The sequence below is a fragment of the Drosophila kikkawai genome, chromosome 2L, assembly GCF_030179895.1.
Source record: "Drosophila kikkawai strain 14028-0561.14 chromosome 2L, DkikHiC1v2, whole genome shotgun sequence".
Lineage (NCBI taxonomy): Eukaryota > Metazoa > Arthropoda > Insecta > Diptera > Drosophilidae > Drosophila > Drosophila kikkawai.
Window position 1 is genome coordinate 32,299,595 of NC_091728.1, and position 19,800 is coordinate 32,319,394.

The window sequence follows — 19,800 nt, forward strand, 5'->3', positions numbered from 1 at the left end:
TCAGTTTCTATGCGCCAATTTTGATTTTGCAGATCAGAATTTTTTAATAAAATTTTTAGAACTCGAAAAATCAACTTTTTGGAAAAATCGTTACTGTATGCAGAAAAAACCAAATATTCTTGAAAATAATCGTTCACGAACTGGAAATAATACTATACTAATAAAAATTGTTTGGTTTTTTTATTTCGGTTGACCTGCTGGACTTCCATCGTGAACAACGCAAGCCTCTTTAAAAAAAAAGGGTTCCGAGAGAATTGCCATAACTTCGTAAATTATTTATATTTTTCAAGAACAAACGCTTGTTGTTTCGATAAAAACATGTACTATCAATAAATAATAACTTCAGTGTCATAAAATAATTGCTACACATCTGAAAAAAATCGAAAGTTCCCTCAATTTTTTCGCTCAAAAAGGTATATAACCCCTTAAGGTATTAAATTTTTTTTTCGTAAATTTTTTTTTAATTTTTATTTTGTAGGCTCAGTATCTTAAGAATATTGTGTCCAAGTTTTACATTGATCATAGGAACATTGACGAAGTTATGCATAGTTGTACGAAGGTCGGTTGGTGTTCAATGCATGAGAATCACAAAGTTTAAAGCGCTCTCCTGAATAATGCCATTTTGAAAATCGGTGTACACGATAACTCAAAATCTACTGAACCAATCGAATTGGAATTTTGAACACATTAACTTAATTTTTTAGTCAAAAATCGAGGTTTTGACTTCAAATTCAAAAAATTTTAAAAATAACAAGAAAGGAAGCTAACTTCGGCACGCCGAAGTTTGTATACCCTTGCAGATATTATTTCATTAAATTTTACCTATACTTATTGTTTAGAGTTTGACAGTTACAGTTTTATATTCCCAGTTTTACATTTTCTCTACATCTACCGATCGGTTTGTATGGCAGCTATATGATATAGTTGTCCGATTTTTATAAAATTTATACCAAAATTCTGAACTAATAAAATAAGCTTATATGTCAGAGTAGATAAAAATAGGTTGAAAAACAACGAAGTTATAATGTTTTTTCTATTAATTTCCCGATCGTTCCTATGGCAGCTATAAGATATAGTCGTCCGATTTTCATGAATTTCTTACCGAAATCCTGAAATAATATAAAATGGCCATATCTAAAAAATGGAGCAAAAATGTTGATAAACAGCCAAGTTATAATTTTTTTTTTTTAAATTTATCGATCATTTGTATGGGAGCTATATGATATAGTCGTCCGATCCGGTCCTTTCCGACATATATAGCAGTGAGAGTATATAGAAGACTACATGCAAAGTTTCATTCAGATAGCTTTAAAATTGAGAGACTAGTTTGCGTAGAAACGGACAGACGGACGGACAGACGGACGGACAGACGGACAGACGGACAGACGGACAGACGGACATGGCTAGATCGACTCGGCTGTTGATGCTGATCAAGAATATATATACTTTATAGGGTCGGAAACGTCTCCTTCACTGCGTTGCAAACTTCTGACTGAAATTATAATACCCTGCAAGGGTATAAAAACGCTACGTGAATACCTCGGGACACTTATCCTTTAACGAATGAGGTATAATTTTTTCAGATGTACACCGATGTACACCATAAACCAACTTTTTTTGGTGGCGACTCGGCGACTATAACACCTTTACCTCTAAATATTTTTCAATACAAAATTTATCAAAAACTGTTTAAATGTTGTGTTATAATATGCTTTTTAATTCATTAAGCAAACTTTAGTCATTTCGCCACAATAAATTTGGCCCGTTTTGCACCGAATCACCCGCCCTTAACCCTCTAGTGCCCAAATTTTTCTTTTCAAAAAAAAATTATTTTTGGATTCAGTATGTATCAAAAGTGAATGTTTGTTTTGGAAAAAATGTTACTTTTGCTCGGATCGAGTTTTATATGACTAAAACCTTGGACCGCATGAAGGCGGTTCTGGGAAGATAGGCCAACAAAAAATTAGGTAAACAATTTTTTTTGTTTAAATGTTTATTATAAATGTCATTGAGACTGTCACCAACACAGTAAAATTTTTTTTTTCTAATTTTTTTCCAATTAAAAAAAAAAGTATTTATGTGTTGCATTTCCTACAAAATAATTATTTTGTCCGATTTGCACAAATTTTCAACTTCAAATGAATACAGCAGCTTGCGCTAGCTCCAGTATGTATTCCAAACGCAACGAACTTAATGTTTGGACTTTCCTGAATTAGAAAAAACGGAAAACCGTGTGAAAAGGAATGAAAATAATAAAATAACGGTGTTTTTTGCATTGCCCGTCTAGAGGCGGTCTTGGGCACTAGAGGGTTAAGTATAATTTTATTATACCTAATAGTAGATAATACATAACTAGAAGATCGTATCATTGCCATTGACCCTATCATAGACTCTTCGGAAAGTAAATACTTTTTATAGTTTTGAAAATCTATTTTATCTATCGCGCTTCGTTTGACACCTGTTGTTTTTTTTATAGTTTTTTTTTAGCACTACCATCATCATCCGCAAATTTAAATAAGTACATTTTTGAACGTAAACCAACAAACTCAAGCATGGGTTTCCCATTGAGTTCATCTTTGAAAAACCCTAACCTTTTTTTATTAGCTTTAGGAAAATTGTAAGTTTTTACATTATCATCAGAAAATTCAGGTGTATCAAAATATTACTCTATATCATTTTTAATGCCATTATAGAAGTCATATGTTTTGATAGTATAATTAAATGCACCTGTGCGGATTCAGAATAAATTCTAATGCTGAAATTGTATTTGTTGCGTGCCTCAGGTTCAGTACCAGTGGCAATGGTCTCCACAATAAGTACAATACCAATTAGGCTGCGGAGAAGTGAATACGCAAAGAGTCCTTCTCGTACTGATTTTATTGGATATTGCATGGGGTTTATATACATGTTTTTGGGTCAAAGGGTATTTACTTAGGTCTACTTTTGGGTTACATGGGTTTATTCTATAAAAACATAAACAGCTGGATACAGCCATGTGAACTACTTAGATAACTAATTCTTGCGACGTCTGCATGCAATTGGTGTGAAGAACGTGGCCGATCGCGGGATTCTGTTTATGGCCCGGAATCACACATGTGTGACCGCGTGACCCGGGTGTCGCGAGTTTCCTGAGTTTATTTAGGTAGTTGGGCAGCGTCCAGATGCAATCTTATCAATAGATGGCTGGTGGCAGCTGCGAGCAATTATCTTCTTGACGAAATTGTACATTCTCCCGGCCGTTGAACGGATATTCAACAATCATCAATGTTGACCTAAACGGTTGAGTTGCGAGAGTAGCCGTAGTTGCAGACGCGGTATGGCCTCGTTGATTTTGTTGAGTCACTTGCAATTTTTTAACGAAATGAATGATGCTAATAATCATTACGAATATTAGTCCAACTTAAATTCGTAGTATTGGAGCTCTTTGTCACAGTTTCTGTTAAGTCGATGTCTCCAAAACGAGCATACGATGCTTGAAGTTTAGTTTCTGTGGCTTCTCGTGTCGTGATTGTCATTAACGTATTTCGAATTGTACATCCAAGTCTGGCAGTTAACAATCCAGAGCCTTGTAATTCTTAATCAGATGCGCCATCTACACACACAGCAGATAGCTTTAAGCATGAATTTTTAGCAAAAATCGATGTCTCCAAAACGAGCATACGATGCTTGAAGTTTAGTTTCTGTGGCTTCTCGTGTCGTGATTGTCATTAACGTATTTCGAATTGTACATCCAGGTCTGGCAGTTAACAATCCAGAGCCTTGTAATTCTTAATCAGATGCGCCATCTACACACACAGCAGATAGCTTTAAGAATGAATTTTTAGCAAAAATCCATTGATTTTCGGCATACGTTCCAATCCATAAAAATGCCCTTTTTGTAGTTATTAGATTGCAAGAAGCATCTGTTTTATTATGAAACAATTTCATCTCACAACTTGTCTCTGAAGAGAACATCGCTTGCTTATTGTAGCAGTTGAAATCATTCTTAGCCCGCTCTTGGCAAGTCTTAAAGTCCACCTCAGACATTTCTACAAACTCATCATGATGACTGTTGATGGCCAGAAACGGTGCTCTTGTTTAAATTGACTGGATCCCTTCCTGAGATATGAATGGAATGGGAGTCAGCTTGTAGATGTCTAAAACTTGTGATGAAATCAACGGAAACTTGACTTTAATAATGACGTGATCATCTACAATAGCTCCTTCTCCCTTCATCATCTGGTATGCCATGAGGATGTTACTTGGAGACACTGGAAGAATTTGTCCAGTCTTTAAGTGTCTTCGTATTTGCTCCAGTTGTTCCTTAAGCGGTCGTAGTGATATCAACATTGGGCTGATTTTGTTGTGGCGAACATCGGTTAATATATTAGTTATTTCCGATTGTACACGTTGAAGATTTGACGCCATCATCGCAAGCTGAGTCGACAGTGAAGTATACCACGACCATTTATCAAATAGATTACTGGCACTTCTTGTGTCAGCAATGTAGTCCTCAATCAACTTAAGTAGCTTAGAGTTCGAAATTTCGTCCCTCTTTATGACATTAATTGTTGAATCTGTTAAGGATGTTTTGAGTAATAAGGTTAATAAGTGTTCCTCATTATGTTTAACCTTTGTTATTATGCTAGCCATGTCTTTGGCATATGTTGAATCCAATACACCAAAAAGACTACTTGCTATATTTCCAACGATGTCGAGTGGGGCTCTTTGTTTTCGAGTTTTTGCTAGTAGCATTTTCAGTTTGCAGGTCCTCCTCCAGATGTTTCAAATGATGATACATACTAGTACATGCTTCCTTGTATGTAAACTTTTGTAACTCCCATTGAGAATGTGTTCATATCATGCCAATAGGGATTCAAATTGTAATATACAACGATGCACAGTAGCGCCTCTCGAACAATTAGCGTTGCAAAAATCAAAAAAGTCATGTTCGCAAAAACGATTTTACCCAAACTCGACCAAATTCGACAGGAAATTTAACAGGGATTCAGAATCTGCAATAAAATAAATTTTAAGATTTTTTTTGTAGAAGTTATGAGCATTTAAAGTTGAACTTTGTTTCGTTTTTTGCATCATACAAAAAAAATGTGTAAATTGGTCGACTTTCAGGTAATATACCAAAAAATCCATAAAACCAATGGTCATGGTTTTTACTTTAAATGATAGATACATTCATAAACTATTAAAGAACCTAAAAAAAACGACACTTTGGTTTGGGCTTTTACATGTAAATCGCTACCTGCCAGGTGTCCATTTTTTTCACCTTTTTCTGCATAAAGTAGTCTATATCTTTTGACGCCAATGCCGGCCACTGACTACACTTTGACTACAAGTTCCGTGGATCTTTCCTGGATCAGAATTAACTTTCATCGGCTGCGTCGAGCTGCGTCTGCGGAAATGCAACGCAAAAAACCAAAACAACTCAGGGTAAAATATACCAAAATACGAATACATATAATTTGAAGGAAAGAGAAAAAATATATGTCGGGTTCCCGACATTAGCTTTTGATTTGACTCAGTGGCCCAGTTGGTAAGCAGATGGTCTGTGATTACTGAGACATGGGTTCCGAATCCCGACCGGGGGAACTAGGAAAAGTAAGTTTTAAGTGGCTTTTAATAAGATTTATACATTAATATAAGTAATTAAATAACCGACCTAAGCTCGAAATCATGCCCACTTGGGATTGATTTTTTGAGCACTTTATCCCGGATTTTTTTTTCTGGCTACTTACATTTCCGACCATTCCATGGGGTCCCATGTAAGTACTTACATTACCGACCATTCCATGGGGTCCCATGTAAGTACTTACATTACCGACCATTCCATGGAGCACTATTTCACTAGTTCCAGCTAGTAGCTGGTTCGCAGCTCGTTTACCGTAGGGTCAGTATAGTAAGTACCCATATAGTAACCGACGAAGTAAGCAACTACGCAAGGCCAATCGCCACCTCCAGTACTGCAGGGTAATTATACCCTTGCAGGATATTATAATTTCAGTCAGAAGTTTGCAACGCAGTGAAGGAGACCTTTCCGACCCTATAAAGTATATATATTCTTGATCAGCATCAACAGCCAAGTCGATCTAGCCATGCCGGTCTGTTCGTCTGTCCGTTTCTACGCAAACTAGTTCCTCAGTGTAACGCCTGATGCATGGGCAATATAAAGATACTTCCCTGGCGCCATCTAGGGAGTATCAGCGCAGTTCCAATCTGGGTGCACAGCGGAGCTAAGGGGCGAAACTCACCTCTAACAGGGGCATGTGTCAACGATCGGCAGCGACCCGAAGGAGGGTGAGAGCTAGGGAGAGGGATCCCGCGCGATTCGAGGCGGAGTCCGCTTTCTTTTGGTTTTTGGCAGCAGAATAAAATTAATAAATAAAGTTCGACAAAGTCACGCGAGTGGAAGCTGATTTTTTTTCCTACGAGTTGCCGCTGCCAAAACAACCAGAAGAAGTTAAGAAAGCCTTAAGAAGGAGAAGTGGATTCCCGATTTTAAGATCCCCAACAAGCTCAGCGCTGAGTCCCCCAGGGTGAGTTGTGGTAAAAGGAAATAATAGGAAAAAAGTATATTAAAATAGGAAAAAATCTATACAGGACCCGGCGCTTAGTAAAAGCCCAACTTTTTACCACCTTTTCGGCGAAGAAAGTGGACTCAGTGGATGAAAAAGTAGCGGAGCCTAAACTAACCGCCAAAAACATAGCTACAGATCCCAACAACACCGCCAACGCAGCAGCGCGCCGATAAAAGGGATTGGAGGAGCCCCTCAGCCCCTTGCCCTCGAATCTTCACCGTTGGTTTCTTTTCTTTGGGTCGGAGCATAGCCAGCAGTAGTGAGGGAAGCATAGAAATTTGCAGCAACAACAAAAAAAATAGCGGGATGAGCGGCGACTAGCGGCGATTCTACTATGGCCATAGGTATTTTGAATATACTGTCAAAATTTCAGATCGATCGGTTAAGATTTGTTCGAGTTATGTTTTCGGCCAACTCAAAAAAAGTGGTTTTGAGATAAACGCGTTTAAAGTTTTAAAATCGTATATGATTACATGTGAGGCATCGCCGTAGAATGGAAAATTTTGACACTTAGAAACTTTTGCCGGACTCTATCTTTTGATATGTTATTTTTAGGACCCTAAAGTATTTTTTAAGCAAAAAAAAAAATTTTCGATTTTTAAAAAAAGTTACTCAGATGTCCCCCCTTAAGAGAGCTGTTTTACTTAAGAAGCTGTTGATGTAGGTCAGTGCCAGACCAAAAAGAGAAGATCAGCTGTCGCTCATTCGAGGTCGTTGACCGCTGCTGCTAAAGAGAAGCTCTTTGCATTTGTAATTAGTAGGGCAGGTCGGGAAAGAGAGTGAGAGGATCAGCTGGAAAATTTATTTAAGCTTATCGAGAATAATCTAAGCGTTATCTCTGTTTGTTTATCTGTTAGATACTTAGGCTTCGGATTTGTTTAAATTTTTTCTCGCTAGGTTTTTCGAGAGTTTGCGAAGGATTTGTTTTGCGGGGAAAATATGGCGGATTCCGAAAGGGAAGATGTTGGTCCAGAGCTAGAGCCAGAGTGCTTACTTTGCAGAAAGCCTTTGTCCACAGGCACGATTTTCAAGACTAAGTGCAACCACGAATTCCACAAAAGTTGCATAGTAAGTTATTCGAAAGCCAACCAAAAGTGCCAACTTGTGGAACTCTCTGCTTCGTAGCTCCCGCTGCGACTCCAGCCTCAAAGAGGGCAGCGAGTGCGGATACGCCATCAGGCAGCAGATATACAGTGACGTCGGCACAAGTCAACAACATTGTGTCTCAGGCAATGCGTGGAATGCAGAACGAAATCCTAACGGAATTGTCTCAGCAGATGGCTGTATTAATTCAGACTAATCTAGCTGCGTATTTGCCCAGAAATTCTCCAACTCCTATAGATCAAAATTTAGAGCATCATTCGGGGGCTAGCCAACCGTCGTGGCAGGCAACAGGCGCTGCAAATAGGCGCTACTCAAATGGCTCTCAAGGGGAGGCCAGATCAAATCCTGCAAGCTTGGAGTCAGATTTGATGTACAGGCCCGACAAAGTAGGAATCATAATGAATAGCTGGAAATTGCGTTTCAACGGTAACGGAGATGGAATTAGTGTCGATAATTTTATTTATCGCGTGGAGGTACTGACAAGGCAGACATTAGGTGGACTCTTTTCGGTGTTATGTAACAAAGCTAGCATCCTGTTCGAGGGCAAAGCTCGCGAATTCTACTGGAGATTCCATAAGTCGACCCCCGAGTGTAATTGGGAACTCCTTTGTCAGGCGCTGAGGAAGCAATTCCGAGATACTCGGACGGATGTTGACATTCGTGAGGCCATCCGCGATCGCAAACAAAAAGAAAAGGAATGTTTTGATTCTTTTTGGGAGGCAGTCGTAGCCCTTATGGATGGGTTGGAAACGCCAATGTCGGAAAAAGAAACGGTGGAGATCCTCCGCAGGAATCTGAGGCCAGAAATTCGCCATGAGCTGTTGAACGTAAATATAAATTCCGTCGAACAGCTAAGGGAAGTCTGCCGAAAGCGTGAAAGTTTTCTGGAGGACGTCAGGCGAAATTTTGCCTATCAAAAGGTCGTGCCGTTCAAAAAGCAGATTGCCGAAGTGGTGGAAGATGACGCCACCGAATTTTCTGAGGTCGAGGACGAAGTGGACATTGGTGCTATGGCTCTCGTGTGTTGGAACTGTCGCAAGGAGGGACATAGGTATCAGGATTGTGATGGAAAGCGTAGGATATTCTGCTACGGCTGCGGAGCCCCAAATATATATAAGCCGTCGTGCTTGAAATGTCAAAAAAACGCGAAGGGGGACACGCAGCCTCGTCAGCAGTCGGGTCTCCAACGCCATCGACCGACGAAATCCAGCACCAATCAGTAGATCCAAATCTTAGTACTCAGAGTCCAGATGAGACGCTTTTGGGGCCGAGCCACAAAACAGTTTGGCATCAAATAATAAAACTTAATTCGGAGAAAATAAATATACCTAAATTAAAACCTCAGAAGTCAAACTCTCGTAGTTCCAAACGATTAAGGGAATATAAAAGAGCCTTAGAAGTAGTAAACGCTATCAGATATAAGTCGGCACATAAGCGTCCTTACGCGGAAGTAAGAGTGTTGGGCCGACAGGTCATGGGACTGTTGGATACCGGAGCTGCAGTCAGCGTAATAGGCGGGAGTTTGGCAGAAGAAATCATAAGAAGCAAAATTCCATTCAAGAAAGGAGGTTCTGCTGTTAGCACGGCCGACGGCAAGTGTCAAGAAGTCATAGGCCGAATAAAAGTTCCCGTCCGATATGACCAACAGGACAAGAACATGGATTTCTTTATAATACCTTCTCTCAAACAGGACATATATTTGGGAATTGATTTTTGGGAATTATTCAAGCTATTGCCACCAGAGATGGTAATCTCAGAAATTAATTCCGACGCCTACGACTTGTCAGCGCAACAAAGCGAAAAGTTGCAAGAAGTTATTCAAAAGTTTCCATCTTTTGCGGTATCTGGGTTGGGGAAGACTTCCAAATTATCGCACTCGATAGATATAGGAGATGCCAAACCTGTGAAGCAGAGGCATTTTCCAGTGTCGCCGGCAGTAGAAAAGCTTTTATATGATGAGGTGGATCGGATGCTAAAGTTGGGAGTAATCGAGGAATCCGAGAGCGCATGGTCGTCTCCGGTAGTATTGGTCCAGAAACCGGGAAAAGTTCGGCTTTGTCTCGACAGCCGCAAGCTTAACGCTGTTACCCGCAAGGACGCGTATCCACTCCCACAAATAGATGGAATTTTAGGTCGCCTCCCTAAGGCAATGTACATATCGAGCTTAGACCTCAAGGATGCCTACTGGCAAATCCCGCTCGAGCCGGAATCCCGAGACAAGACTGCATTTACGATACCTGGCAGGCCTCTATACCAGTACCGAGTAATGCCTTTTGGCCTTACAAATGCGTCCCAAACAATGACCCGTCTTATGGACAAAGTCATCCCTGCCGAGTTGAGAAACGAGGTATTCGTGTATCTCGACGATTTGCTAATAGTGTCAGACAGTTTTGAATCGCATATAAAGGTATTAGGGATGGTTGCTGGCCATATAAAGGCAGCAGGCTTAACTCTTAATGTTGAAAAGAGTAAGTTTTGCAGAAAGTCAGTCAAATACTTGGGACATATCGTTGGCGAGGGAGTTATTCGAACAGATCCGGAAAAGATTTCCGCTATGAAGGAATTCCCGTTGCCGAAGTCGCTTAAAAGCTTGAGAAGATTTCTGGGGATGGTCAGCTCCAGTACTTCGGAGTCCTGATTTTGCGAAGCCATTTTTTGTACACTGCGATGCCAGCCATACCGGTGTGGGAGGAGTTCTGGTTCAAAAAACTTCTGAGGGGGACGAGTATCCCATTGCTTTTGTGTCGAAAAAATTTAACAAAGCATAGAAGAATTACTCAGTAACGGAACTTGAACTTTTAGCAGTGTTGGAGTGCATAAAAAGATTTAGGGCGTACATAGAAGGACACCAATTTACCGTGATCACGGATCATGCGTCCTTAAAGTGGCTTATGTCGCAGACCGATCTGCACTCCAGATTGGCTCGTTGGGCATTAAAACTGCAGGGGTTCGACTTCAAAATCGAGCACAGGAGTGGCAAGCTTAATGTCGTTCCCGACGCTTTGTCCAGGGTCAATGAAGAGAATGTAGCAGCTTTGGATATTGAGCATGGGTTGTTTGTGGACCTGGATTCCGCTGAGTTCAAGACCCCGGAATATTCAGTGTTTCGAGAGGGAATCCAAGCAAATTTAGATAAGCTGCCCGATTTGAAAGTTGTTGACAATTTTGTGTACAAACGGATGGAGCATGATACTGGGGAGTTAATTCACGACCAATTTAGTTGGAAGCTGTGGATCCCGCAAAGCCTGATAAATGAGGTGTTAAAAAACGCTCATGACCATCCGTTAGCATCTCATGGTGGAATCCACAAGACGCTGGAGCGCATAAGGCGTTATTATTATTGGCCAGGACTTGTCAAAGATGTAAAGGCGTACGTCTTAGGTTGTGAGACCTGTAAGGCTACCAAGGCTCCGAATATGATTCAGAGACCCCCGATGGGAAATGCTCCGGAATCCAGTAGATTCTTCCAAAGATTATACGTGGACTTTTTAGGACCTTATCCTCGATCCAGAAGTGGTCATATCGCTATTTTTATTGTCTTGGATCATTATTCCAAATTTGTTTTCCTAAAGGCAATAAAGAAGCAAACTGCAGAAACAATTACCAAGTACATGGAGCAGGAATTGTTTCATACATTTCGATTCCCGGAAACGGTCGTCTCGGATAATGGTTCGCAGTTTAAATCTGATATCTTTCGCGATTTTCTTAGGAAGCACAAAATAGGCCACACTCTCACAGCTGTGTATTCGCCACAAGCAAATGCTTTGGAAAGAGTTAACCGATCTGTGATCGCGGCCATCAGGTCGTATGTATGGCCGGATCAGAAAGACTGGGATGAGAAACTTAGTAGTATTTGTTGCGCTCTAAGAACCACTGTCCATTCGGCTTTAGGAACGTCGCCGTACTACATGGTATTTGGTCAGCAGTTTTTAGGCTCGGGAGCTACCTACAAGTTGTTGAGGGCTTTGGGATTGTTGGAGGACAAAACTATGTCTTTGAACAGACTCCGTGGACATAGCGCGTGCCAAGGCTCGTGAGGTTTTGCAGAAACAAAACGAAAAGAATGAGCGGCTATATAATTTGCGGAGCAGGCCAGTAGCATACACGGAGGGCCAAGAAGTATTTCGAAGAAATTTTAGGCAAAGCAATTTCCAGGCAGGATACAATTCTAAATTGGGTCCTGCGTATCTAAAAGCTCGAGTTCGCAGAAGACTTGGAAACTCGTATTATGAGTTAGAGGATCTGCAGGGTCGACAGATTGGGAAATATCATGCCAAAGATATAAGGCAATGAGTGGCTGCCTCAGGCTTTGGTGTATCAATCTTGGGAGTATGACCCCCAAGTTTGATATTTAGCGGGGGGCATTTGTAACGCCTGATGCATGGGCAATATAAAGATACTTCCCTGGCGCCATCTAGTTAGTATCAGCGCAGTTCCAATCTGGGTGCAGAGCGGAGCTAAGGGGCGAAACTCACCTCTAACAGGGGCATGTGTCAACGATCGGCTGCGACCCGAAGGAGGGTGAGAGCTCGGGAGAGGGATCCCGTGCGATTCGAGGCGGAGTCCGCTTTCTTTTGGTTTTTGGCAGCAGAGCGAATAAGTTCGTCATCTAGAATAAAATTAATAAATAAAATTCGACAAAGTCACGCGAGTGGAAGCTGATTTTTTTTCCTACGCGTTGCCGCTGCCAAAACAACAAGAAGAAGTTAAGAAAGCCTTAAGAAGGAGAAGTGGATTCCCGATTTTAAGATCCCCAACAAGCTCAGCGCTGAGTCCCCCAGGGTGAGTTGTGGTAAAAGGAAATAATAGGAAAAAAGTATATTAAAATAGGAAAAAATCTATACAGGACCCGGCGCTTAATAAAAGCCCAACTTTTTACCACCTTTTCGGCGAAGAAAGTGTACTCAGTGGATGAAAAAGTAGCGGAGCCTAAACTAACCGCCTAAAACATAGCTACAGATCCCAACAACACCGCCAACGCAGCAGCGCGCCGATAAAAGGAATTGGAGGAGCCCCTCAGCCCCTTGCCCCCGAATCTTCACCGTTGGTTTCTTTTCTTTGGGTCGGAGCATAGCCAGCATAGTGAGGGAAGCATAGAAATTTGCAGCAACAACAAAAAAAAATAGCGGGATGAGCGGCGACTAGCGGCGATTCTTTCTTTTTGGTTTTTATTCCGCTCCGCGGTTCTCAAACAGTTATATCAAAGCAACCGCCAGCGCAACCCAGAAAAAAATTTGTTTCCGCGGAGCGCGCCTTCGGAAATCCGGAGAAAATACTCAAATGCCGCGATCGGAGTAAATGCAGCAAAATCTTAATGATTAAATAAATTAGTGGTAGTTAAATTTTTTTTTATATATTTTCTTTTGGTTAATAACGAAAAAAAAGATGAAGTAGTGAGCCAGAAAAAAAAGTGATTAAGTGTGGTTCGATCTCGGTCGACAATAAATTTTCATGAGTGTTAGGGCGAACCTTTGTCTTCCTGTTTCCCCCCTCAGTTTCAGCTAGCTCGTCGAAAGCGCTTTCGCCGGTGGATCTGCAACAAGGGTGAGTGAGTAAGAGTGGAGGATTCTCCAAGAAATAAAAAGAAAAGCCTTACTATGCATGTCGCCAAACACTTAAGAAATAAATAAATACAGAGAAAATTATACAATTAACGAAATATCGAGTCAACCGGCAAGGCAATCTGCCAACTTTTTATTTGATTTAGCCCACTGTGCGCTGACTAAAATGAATCGAAGTAATTGTTTTTAAACCAATTTTTTTCACTTTTATTCCTGTCGCCACACTACAAAGAAAAAAAATAATAAAGTCAATCAAGAATAATTATTACGTAAATGATTTAATTGTAAGGATGAAATTTTGAAGTCTTTAGCATTATTTATTTATTATTACCGTTGTTTAATTTATGTTTAATGTCTCAATTATATGTTCGGTTTTTCCTAGGAAATAAATAACTCTTTATAATGTTTTAAAAAAAATTTAATTTATTCGCCTCCACCAGCATGCCGCCCCAGTAGAGCCAGCAATGGTTTACAGGGGTCATCAAAAGAAAATATATGTAATATCGGATTAGATGGCCAAGGTAGGGAGGGCTGACAAGGGACCTCGACAACATCAGAGGATCCCAAGCCCTGCGTATGTGTTAATGAGGGAGTAGCCTGTCCGTGTGTGTATTGTGATTATTTGATTTCCCTTCCCCCCTTCTCGTCGAGGCACGCAAAAATTTAGTAAGGTACTGATTGCAAAAGGCCATCGCGAGATTCAGGCAAGACCACCACCACCAATAGCCGACGAGCATAGCCGAGTAAATTAGCGTGCGTCTGAATCTTGCTTCAACATCTAGCCTGATCGTTACATTAGTTTTAAAGCTATCTGAATAAAACTTTGCATATAGAGTTCTATATACTCTCACTGCTATATATGTCGGAACGGGCCGGATCGGACAACTATATCATATAGCTCCCATAAAAATTATCGATAAATTTTTAGAAAAGAAATTATAACTTGGTTGTTTTTCAACATTTTTGCACAATTTTCTAGATATGGCCATTTTGTATTATTTCAGATTTTCGATTTTAATTTTATGAAAATTGGACTACTATACATATCTTATAGCTGCCATAGAAACGATCGGGAAATTTATTGGAATAATTATATACAGTGACAGAGTCGTCTTGACCCTATGAATTATATTTATTATTTATCAGCATCAACAGCCGACTCGATCTAGCCATTTCTCATGCAGCTCAATTTCCAAGTTTCTCGACACATCTAGAGCCCATATCCCATTAGTAATAAATCAATGTAGGCGGCAGTTTGATCTACATAAACCTTTTAGGGTTACATTACAACCGACTCTCTGATATTATTGTTCGCAGTGATAAACTTCCCAAACTTAAAACCCTAATACTTTTAAAATTAACTCGAATTTCGGAGTGTAGTCCTTAAACAATAATTTTTTTTTACTTTCCTCGTTCCATCTTATAAAGCTTTTATAGGGACGAATGGTAAATGTAGAGAAAAATGTAAAGCTGTGAATGTAAAACTGAAACTGTAAATCTTCAAATTTTTGATTTTTTTTATACGGTGATTTTTGTCATTTGACAAAAATTGATCGATTCTTAATGATAATTGCAAACTGAAAAACACAATATTTAGGGTGCCGATCTTAGCTTCCTTTCTTGTCCAACATATTATACCCTTGCAGGGTATTACAATGTCAGTCAGAAGTTTGCAACGCAGTGAAGGAGACGTTTCCGACCCTATAAAGTATATATATTCTTGATCAGCATCAACAGCCGAGTCGATTTAGCCATGTCTGTCTGTCCGTCTGTCTGTCTGTCTGTCTGTCCGTCTGTCCGTCTGTCCGTCTGTCCGTCTGTCTGTCTGTCTGTCTGTCTGTCTGTCTGTCTGTCTGTCTGTCTGTCTGTCTGTCTGTTTCTACGCAAACTAGTCCCTCAGTTTTAAAGCTATCTGAATGAAACTTTGCATATAGTCTTCTATATGCTCTCACTGCTATATATGTCGGAACGGGCCGGATCGGACGACTATATCATATAGCTGCCATACAAATGTTCCATATATTTTATTTATTTATTTATTTATTTATTTATTTATTTATTTATTTATTTATTTATTTATTTATTTATTTATTTATTAAGAATAGCAAATATCTGCCATTTTAAATCCATATCCTTACCTCAGACCGGATAAGGAGTGTTTTTTAATGATATGCTCCGACTCACATCAGGTGGTCAGAGGCAAGGATAGGTGTCTTAAGATATTATTTTTGTTAAAGTCTAGTGACATTTCAAAATATAACAGAGAGTACATGTCGTAAAGCGAACATAAAACGCGAAAAGGAAAAAAATTATAACTTTGCTGTTTTTCAACATTTATGCACCATTTTTTAGATATGGCCATTTTATGTTATTTCAGAATTTTGGTAAAAAATTTATGAAAATCGGACGACTATATGATATAGCTGCCATAGGAATGGTCGAGAAATAAAAAGGAAAAAAATTATAGTTTCGTTGTTTTTCAACGTATATTTATCTACTCTGAGATATAAGCTTTTTTTATTATTCTAGAATTATGGTATAAATTTCATAAAAATCGGACAACTATATCATATAACTGCCATATAAACCGATCGGTAGATGTAAAGAAAATGTAAAACTGGAAATGTAAAACTGTAACTGTCAAACTGTAAACATAATTAGTATAGGTAACATGTAATGAAACTCTGTTTTGTGAGTGTTTTCAGCATTAAAATCTATAATATAAACTTCAAAACCAATCTGCAAGGGTATACAAACTTCGGCGTGCCGAAGTTAGCTTCCTTTCTTGTTTTTAATCACTTCCAGTCACAGCCATTTTTCACTCTTTCAAATTTTTGCTTTTAAAAATACAACAGTAACAGTAAATATAATATAGATAGGTAAATGTAATGAATATTGACATTACATTGTGGTTTTACAACATATTTATACCCTTGCAGGGTATTATAATTTCAGTCAGAAGTTTGCAACGCAGTTAAGGAGGCCTTTCCGACCCAATAAAGTATATATATTCTTGATCAGCATCAACAGCCGAGTCGATCTAGCCATGTCCGTCCGTCCGTTTTTACGCAAACTAGTCCCTCAGTTTTAAAGCTATCTGAATGAAACTTTGCATATACACCTGGCCCTCGCTTAACACGGGGGTTACGTTCTTAGAAAACCTCGTGTTAAGCGAAATCGTGTTAAGCGAAACATGGATTCAGTATAAAATAAGGGGTTATGTTCTAAAAATTCAAAATTGGCAGCAAAAAAAATTTTTTATTATTCAAATTTGGTATGTTTTTATTAAAGTTTCATACATTTGTTCAAAATTAACCAAAAGTTTTTATGTATATGCCTTTAATAAAAGCATACTATTCATATTTTCAAACTTACAAGTTGGTATTTTATTAAAAAAGTAGCTTCTTATAATTAATTAATAGGTTAAATTTTATAGAAACTAAAAAATGTTAAAAAGTAAGGAGATCATTTGTTTTATTCATATCATAATTCATAAATTGAATTCATAGTTCATAATTTTAATTCATAATTCATAATTTTAATTCATAATTCATAATTTTAATTCATAATTTAGAATTTTAATTCATAATTCATAAATTTAATTCATAATTTCAATTCATAATATAAATTCATAATTCATAATATGAAATGCATTTGGTGGCATTTATAGTTAAAGCCAGTTTGTTTTAACATGGTTTCTTTTTTGGTGGCTCCTTGTAAAAATCAGTAATTTTTGATTGTTTCGATATTTTGAAATCGTTTAAGAACGAGGTTTTTAGCGTGTTAAAAGGGGGATGGGAGCAAATTTGAAACCGTGTAAGACCGAGTTCGTGCTAAAAGAGTTCGTGTTAAGCGAGGGCCAAGTGTAGTTTCTCACTGCTATATATGTCGGAACGGGCCGGATCGGACGATTATATCATACAGCTGCAATACAAATGTTCGATAAATTTTTAGAAAAAAAATTATAACTTGGCTGTTTTTCAATATTATTCCATCACTTTTGAGATATAGCCATTTTATATTAATCCAGAATATTGTTAAAAATTTTATGAAAATCGGATCACTATATCTTATAGCTATCATAGGAATGATCGGGAAGTTAATCGAAAAAAAATTATAACTTCGTTGTTTTTCAACGTATTTTAATCTACTTTTATACATGAGCTTCTGGTATTATTTCAGAATTTTGTTATAAATTGTATGAAAATCGGACGACTATATCTTATAGCTGCCATAGGAACGATTGGTAGATTTAAAGAATATGTAAAACTGGAAATGTAAAACTGTAACTGTCAAACGGTAAACATAATAAGTATAGGTAAATTGTAATGAAATAATATCTGCAAGGGTATACAAACTTCGGCGTGCCGAAGTTAGCTTCCTTTCTTGTTTCCTATTAAGGGGGTCTTCTCATTCAAAACCCGTTTCTTGGACCCTTTTTAAAAAAATTCTTATTTGAAAACGCAAAGAATAATTGAAAACTTTTTTTATTTATTGTATTAAAAAATGTTCAAAGTAAATAAAAAAATTGTTTTTGCCTCGATACGAGGGTTGTTCAAAGAGTAATAAGACTTCAAACTTGGTGGTGAAAAAAAAAGGTGTCGTCCTGGCGGCCACGATTCAGGGTCTCCAGAGCGTCCGAAATGAAAAAAAAATACGGGGTTATAATCAGAATTAATGTCATTTTCGTGTGACGGAACAGATTTTTTAAAAAATTTTTTTAAACAAAAAAGCGGCCATTCAAAAAAAAATTTTGATTTCGGGGTTTTTTTTGTAGTTTAGTGTAAAAAAAAATAGAAAAAAAATTTTTTTTTTAATCTGTTCCCGAGAATGGTGACAATTCTGCGTCGATTCCACTTTGCTTCATGAAAATCGGTTCAGTTGATCTGGAATGATATCTCCCGCCGCCAGTTCGAAGACCTTGCTTCACAAAAAAGGCTGTATCTTCTAAAGTATTTCGAATTCCTATAAATCCTTTTGGGGACATATACACACACAACAACCCAAGCTATAAATTAATGCAAAAAAAAAAAAATCGAAAAAAAAAGTTGCCCAATGAGAAGACCCCCTTAATTTTCCGATCGCTCCTATGGCAGCTATAAGATATAGTCGTCTGATATTCATATAATTTTTTCCAAAATTCTGGAATAATATAAAATTGCTATATCTCGAAAATGATGCAAAAATATTGAAAAACAGCCAATATAATCTTTTTTCTAAAAATTTATCGAACACTTGTATGACAGCTATGTGATATAGTCGTCCGATCCGGCCTGTTCCGACATATATAGCAGTGAGAATATATAGAAGACTATATGCAAAGTTTCATTCAGATATGACTAGTTTGCGTAGAAACGGACAGACGGACGGACGGACGGACGGACGGACGGACGGACGGACGGACAGACGGACATGGCTAGATAGGCTCGGCTGTTGATGCTGATCAAGAATATATATACTTTATAGGGTCGGAAAGGTCTCCTTCACTGCGTTGCAATCTTCTGACTGAAATTATAATACCCTGCAAAGGTATAAAGATAACAAACAAACATAAAAAGAAGAAAACCTAAAGTCTAACTGGGATTCGAACCCATACACCTCAGTTTGGCAGTCCGATGCCTTAAGCACTGGAACCCGCCATACGACACTTTTTTTTTTGTATGACATGTCCCCTCTATATAGTTTTATACTCTTTGCTCCAACGCATAACAATATACATATACCAGAAAAATGTTCTAAAATTATTCTTACTTTTTCCGTTTCCTTTTAGAAGAAATTTTTGATACCCCGGAAGCGATTTGGCCGTCTTTTGATGGTACACATTTTATGTTCGCCATATTTAATGATTCGAAAGTTGGACTGATGTCGTATCCCTGGTTGTCTTCTGGAGCCATATTTGCTGGAATTGGAATATCTTCAGAAAATTTCTTTCCAGAAACGAAAAATGTTAGATATCCTACTCCAGGTGCCTCTAACCCAGAAGTACAGTTGTGGGTTGTTAACATAACCAATTTTGACGCCATTCAGAAAATTCAAATAAAACCGCCTGTTTCACTTGATGGACAGTAAGCAGGCATATATATGTCACCTTAATATGATGAGATTAACGTATTTTTATTCTTCGTACTATAGAGACTATTACCTTGTATCAGCAGGCTGGATATCTGATACCAATCGTCAAGTGTCTGTGGTATACATGGGAAGATCTCAAAATTATAGTGTTATAGCAAAGTGTTTCAAGATGGAAGTTTGGAATTGTTTAGAAGTAAAAAACGAGACAAATGTTCAAATTAACAAAGTAACTTAGGAACTGGTTATATTTTAGATTCACTCTGAACGCGCATCTGAAGATGAATGGCTGGATATTTTTCCCCACCCAGTTTTTTCACCGGATGGAAACAGTTTTTTATTACTAGCTACTATACAGGAATCGGGACACTACCATTTCACACATATAAAACATATAACTATATCACAGCGAAGAACTTCAGTCATTTCTCATGGACGGTACGAGGTAAGTAATAAACAAAATAAAATACTTCTTGGAACACCAAAGTTGCCCG

At 38.4% G+C, this 19,800-nt stretch overlaps 1 protein-coding gene across 1 annotated transcript in view; it reads left to right on the forward strand.

Annotated features, from left to right (window-relative positions):
• Positions 1-19,306, forward strand: part of LOC121503218 (inactive dipeptidyl peptidase 10) — a 450,148-nt gene extending 430,842 nt beyond the window's left edge. The window contains exon 5 of the mRNA XM_070286178.1: positions 19,008-19,306. Within this exon, the coding sequence (XP_070142279.1) occupies positions 19,008-19,306 (299 nt within the window). The remainder of the gene's footprint in view (positions 1-19,007) is intronic.
• The last annotated feature ends 494 nt before the right edge of the window (positions 19,307-19,800 follow it).